Source organism: Alligator sinensis, unplaced genomic scaffold, assembly GCF_000455745.1.
Source record: "Alligator sinensis unplaced genomic scaffold, ASM45574v1 scaffold678_1, whole genome shotgun sequence".
NCBI classification, from domain to species: Eukaryota; Metazoa; Chordata; order Crocodylia; family Alligatoridae; genus Alligator; species Alligator sinensis.
This window is the reverse complement of record NW_005842006.1, coordinates 2,110,687-2,115,818: the sequence shown is the minus strand read 5'-3', so window position 1 is coordinate 2,115,818 and position 5,132 is coordinate 2,110,687. Positions and strand designations below refer to the sequence as shown.

Below are 5,132 nucleotides of genomic sequence, written 5' to 3'. Positions count from 1 at the left end.
CCTGTTAAAATTAGTAGACAGAAAACAACAACTTGCCTCACTATAGCCCAATGATTTTTGAAAATGAAAAAAGGAATATGATTCTGCAAGATGTTGTGATCTTCTTTAGTTATTTTAGGATCTCCCTTTGTTGTTTGTACTCAGTAGATAAAAACATGCAGCAGAAGATGCATTCTGGCTCCTGTTCCCTCTGAAATTAATGGCAAAATTACCATTTGACTGTGATAGGAACAAGATTGGGCCCTGTAGTATGAATAATACATATGTTTATCTGCTTTGACCTCTCCCCCAAAGTGAAAACAGGACTTCCTCAAAAGGCTTTCAGGAACAAGGTTCATTTTTACTCTTGAAAAAATGTCATGTGGAGCAATGATACCAGTCTTTCTGGGAAACATTTGATGCATTACGACTCCACCTACTACATTCCTTAATATGGATTCTTGCAAAAAAATGTTGGTGGCATTTTCTCTCTACCACTAACAAGGCTGAAGCTCATTTTCAAGTTTCTTCTTTCGTCCTCCACTGTTGATGAAATAATCCATGTTCACTAGCATCCTGCCCAATTCAGTGTTCATTCTGCTGCCGATAGTCTGGTTGGTGGTGTTGGGGATTGTTTCGGAAAACACAGAAACAAATTTTGGCAGTGGTTTCTGCTCCTTTTTCTTGCCCTAGGTAACATACATAAAAAGAGTGTTACAGATTATGTTTTCAAAAACATGTATCTTCCATTTTCAAAAGAGACTTCAGCTTTGCAGTGCCCAAATCACTTTGGAAAAGTTATTAAGAATTTTGGAAATTTTCTCCTATGTCTTATTCACTAAATGTATGTGAACATGCTGTGTAGATGCAGTACAATTAATTATCATTAACTGAAATCAAGGAGAATCCAATCATCTTCTGAGAAGACTGACCCGTATTTACTGTTGAAAGGAATAAAAATCCCAAACAATGATCTCCAACAGAGCAGAGAGAGGACAGTTTTTCTAAATATTAAATTGAGTACCCAGCATTTTATGTACAGCTTTCATCAGAAGGCAGTTTCAGATTGTCTCACTGAATTGTCCACTGGTTAATTGTGTTGTTATTCGTTATTTTAGAGTATAAAGGCGGGTAGTCCTGTGACTTTACGTAGGCAGTTTCCCAGTTACTTCAGTAAGGAGGTTTCAATTATTCCAGTGAGGAGTAAGAAGGGCTGAAGGACTGGGACCAAAATAATTGGGATGCACTTTTGTAAAAATACCTCCCCCCTCCCCATCCCACCCCCTTCCCCTTAAAATACACAATTCTGTTTGCAGTCAGGACTTACAGTCCCCATTTGAAATCAATGTTATTTTTTTACCATTGACTTTCATGGGAGCAAGACATTCCAGGAAAATTCATTGACTTCAACATTTCACAGGCTATCAGTCAAAAGAGAATGTGGCCATATTGTGGCAGTGATTTTTTTTCTTTTTTTATATATGTTTCAGCTTCCTTTTAAATGCTTACCCACTTATGGGCTTTGTTAATTATTTAAAAGAGAACTAGAACCCACACGTTGCATTTAATCTGTTTAGCACAAATATAGCAGATGACTGGCATTTCACATCTCATATTTACTCCCAGCTCTTAATCTTAAAGCAGTTGACAAATTACATTCGAGGGTGTTTCAATTAAAAAAGCTAGCCTACTTCAAACTGTTACAAACCAAAAGAGAACTTGTGTTACAGTTAGTAGTTTATCTCTAACTTACCAATGGGTCATAGTCCTTCAGGAAACTCCAATTTTGGTACCTAGAAATAGAACCCAAGATTTTTACTTTAGTGACGTGATCCTATTAGGTACTTTATTTTTTATGTTCTATTTTTGTAAATCAACTGAATGCTGTATCACAGAATCACTGTTCTTTTTTGGTTGCAGTTTTATTTTAAACAATCCATTACTTTTTGGTTTTTCTTTCTAAAAGAGAATTGAGTAGATGCAGTGTCAGAATTGGCTAGTTTTTTAACCATAAATGCTTGCCATTCCTGTGTGTGTCCTACTGAAAAGAAGGGTGCATTAATGGAAGACCCCAGTCACAGTGTATAAATGCATAGTAAGAGACAGTACGTGTATTGAATAATAAAAAGAAGAGTTTCTACTTGTATGTTATGAGGAAACACTGTTCATTCCACAGAAATAGATAATGATGATAGTGTCTTCGCCTTTAATATAGATCATATTTTGGAGGCTGTTTCCTCCCCTCTCTCTCTCCCTCTGTCTTCTCTCATAATGCCAGGTTCTTTTACCTAAGTCACAGGACCTGACCATTATAATAAAATCAGACTTCTTTTTTTAGAACCAAACTACAATTTCATCTTAGAATGAATCCAATTTTGAATTTGTATTCAACTTACTTGCAAGCTAATCATTCAAGTTCTTATACCATGCTCATCTGAAGTGAGCAACATTGTGGAAGCAAAATATGGGACACTGTCCTGGATGCTCTACAGACAGGCAATGAAACTAGACTTTGCCACTTCTGGTGCCAGCTAGTGTAGATGCCTTAATACAGCATGGCAGACGAGGGAATTTGGTCTTTTAAGGGACAGTTGCCGCCTGCATCAGAAGCAGTAGAGCTGCATTCGTGTGATGCCAGGCAATGTGCTGATGTGTCCTCTTGATAGACATTACCTGATGCTGAGTCAGGGCCAGATTTTCAGATTTGTGATAAAAATCCCATTGCAAGAGTTGTTGGAAACACTACAATAAAGCCCTGAAATTTATGACTGTGTTTCCTCTTCTACCCGCCTCTCCCCTGCCCAGCCCCTCCCTCCAAGCATCCTCTCTGAAGTGAAAAAGCCACGCTGGTACAAGTGTAATATTGGTGGTATTACTATGCCTACACAGTAACTAGGGGTTATTGCCAGCACAGCTATCAGGTTTATGCCTTCTCTTGGAGCATGATTCTGTAGCCAAGTAGCTTGGCCACTCAGCTGAAGTAGCAGAAGGCCGGGAATCTGGTCTCTGCTCCTGTTTCTGTACTTGGGGACTGGTTTCCATGATCCAGGAAGTCTTTCTGGCCTGGGTTCCTTGGTGTGGGCCAACCCAGCTATGTTGGCAGAAGCCCCTAATATAGATCTAGACCAAGCTGTATGAGCAAGTAAGGGCAACTACCTGCAACAATGTTTTGTGCATCCAGCAGTAGAGATACAAGCCTAGTACTGAGAATCAAGAAACGGATTCTGTTCCCTGGCTCCACTACCAACTTGCCATATAACTCTGGGCACATCCCTTTACAGACTGTGTTGAGTTTCTGCATCTTGAAAATGGAGACAGTGAAAGTTTACCTTTCTGTAAGGTGCTACAACAGCTATGGAGGGAAAGTGCTATTATGGCATTGATAAAATAACAATGATAATTACTATAATAGCAAGGATAATTATATGTATTTGCATTCCTGTACTGAGAGAGGCCCCAACTATGGGTCTCCACTGCTCTGGGCATATATACAATATCTGTATCCAGAGGTACTAGCAATAGAGAAAAGCTTGGGCCTCTGCAATTTAACCCATTCACTTGCAGTCTGGTTTTCTTGTCAGGCCACTAGCAGGCAAAGGACTTCTCTTATCCTAAGTGTTCTGTGTGTGTGTATGTGTGTACATGAGTGCACACATGTATATGTATGTAGAAGGTGGGGGGTGTGGATCTGGAACAGCTGGTGATATTTCTTTCAGCTCTGCCTCTAGGAGAGATAACAAAAAAATTAAAAGTATGTCACTGAAAAAAGAAATACTGACATGGTTTTTACTTACTCCAAGAAGCTGAGGAGTAAGATAAGTTACCAGAAGATGTATTTCCTCATTCCTATTAAATCCATCCAAGCGCCTTCTCCTCTCCTTCCTCCCTGGTACCTGGGTAAGGCTGGCATACAATTACAACTCAAGCCAATCTTGGTTTCACAACGGACATTCTTGTAACCAGCCTGTTTATGTTGCACATCAGAGATTTGAATTCAGATATTCTGAGAGGCATCTTAATGCTTGGTTCTTTCAACTCAGCAGTGTATACCGTCTGTCAAAGCATAGTTTATGACCTGCATGTGCTGAACACCCTGCTGATGTATTCATAACAATGGGATTTTCCCTGTGTGTATGTTTGCATGTGGGTTTGTGGCATGCAAGAGATTTACGGATTTGAAATACAGTAATTTTTGGCAGGACAGTCTGTCCAGGCTCTATTTCAGCCATTTCCAAGTAGTAGAGGACAAGCAATAATATCACTCTCTGTGATAAATTACAAATGCGTCACGACATAGCCTGGCTCTGTGGACCTCCACGTAAAGCTGAGCAGTATCCAGCATGCTGTCCCTTTGCACCTCCATTACAGCTCCAGCCTGACATGACAGGAAATACTTTACTTGTGTGTTTTTGAAAAATGAAGAAAACAGAGGAGAAATGTGGTCTTAGCAGCAGCTGGATTCACAGCCTCATAAAAGCCTATGTAGTGCAAGTCTTTCCATTGATATATCGAGCTTTGCATTAGGCCCTTGGTCTGTGGGGAGCTGCAGTAGCACTGTTAAGAGGAGAATGTGATGTTGGACTCAAAGTACTTACCAACACTTTCTTCCCCTCCATTCGGCCTCCACAAACTCCCTCCAAATTTTGTCCTGTCGAACCTGGTCCTGCTGCAGGGCTACTTGTTCTTCCTCCCGGGCCCGGGCTGCCTTGGTGGCTGTAACAGCTCTTCCAAGCTGGGTGCTGCTGAAAGCAGGAGATGAGGATGAGGATGAGGCCAGTTCCACCAATGATTTGGTTGCTGATAACTGGTACCCAGCTGAGGTGTTTCTGAATCCAGGTGATCTGCTCCCCATTGTGTGTGTATCTACTCTCATGTAAGATGGTGTCACCACTAGGTAGGTTAAGAGGAGATGCTTGCCAGATTCATCCACCCCACTGCTCTCTCTCCTCTCACCCTAGGCAAGTAAAAGCACAGCTCCAACTGTGACTGTGTACTATTTTTATTTCCCCTTTGGTTAAGCAGCACTTTCTACTAGCAGCTTCACTATAGCAAGAACTTTGCAAAGAACACTTGTTAGAAGAATAAAGATCCTGGCTGTAAACAGCAAATCCTAATGCTCAGCTTGAGAGACCAGTCAGCGTTGGGTGCAGTTG

General features: G+C 40.8%; 1 protein-coding gene across 1 annotated transcript; it reads right to left on the bottom strand.

The window, feature by feature from the left end:
* Positions 1 to 410: 410 nt before the first annotated feature.
* Positions 411 to 4,889, bottom strand: CUNH2orf50 (chromosome unknown C2orf50 homolog). The gene is made up of 3 exons (XM_025201849.1): positions 4,575 to 4,889; positions 1,733 to 1,772; positions 411 to 668 (listed from the first exon to the last, which is right to left on the bottom strand). Exons 1-3 carry the CDS (start codon positions 4,850 to 4,852, stop codon positions 477 to 479), a joined length of 510 nt encoding a protein of 169 aa, XP_025057634.1. The 5' UTR covers positions 4,853 to 4,889; the 3' UTR covers positions 411 to 476.
* Between the last annotated feature and the right edge of the window lie 243 nt (positions 4,890 to 5,132).

Coding starts and splice junctions, on each gene's coding strand:
- CUNH2orf50 (XM_025201849.1), bottom strand. CDS start 4,852: ATGAGAGTAGATACACACACAATGGGGAGCAGATCACCTGGATTCAGA. Junction 1,773..4,574: donor TGGAGGGGAAGAAAGTGTTG/GTAAGTACTTTG, acceptor TTCTATTTCTAG/GTACCAAAATTGGAGTTTCC. Junction 669..1,732: donor TGAAGGACTATGACCCATTG/GTAAGTTAGAGA, acceptor TATGTTACCTAG/GGCAAGAAAAAGGAGCAGAA.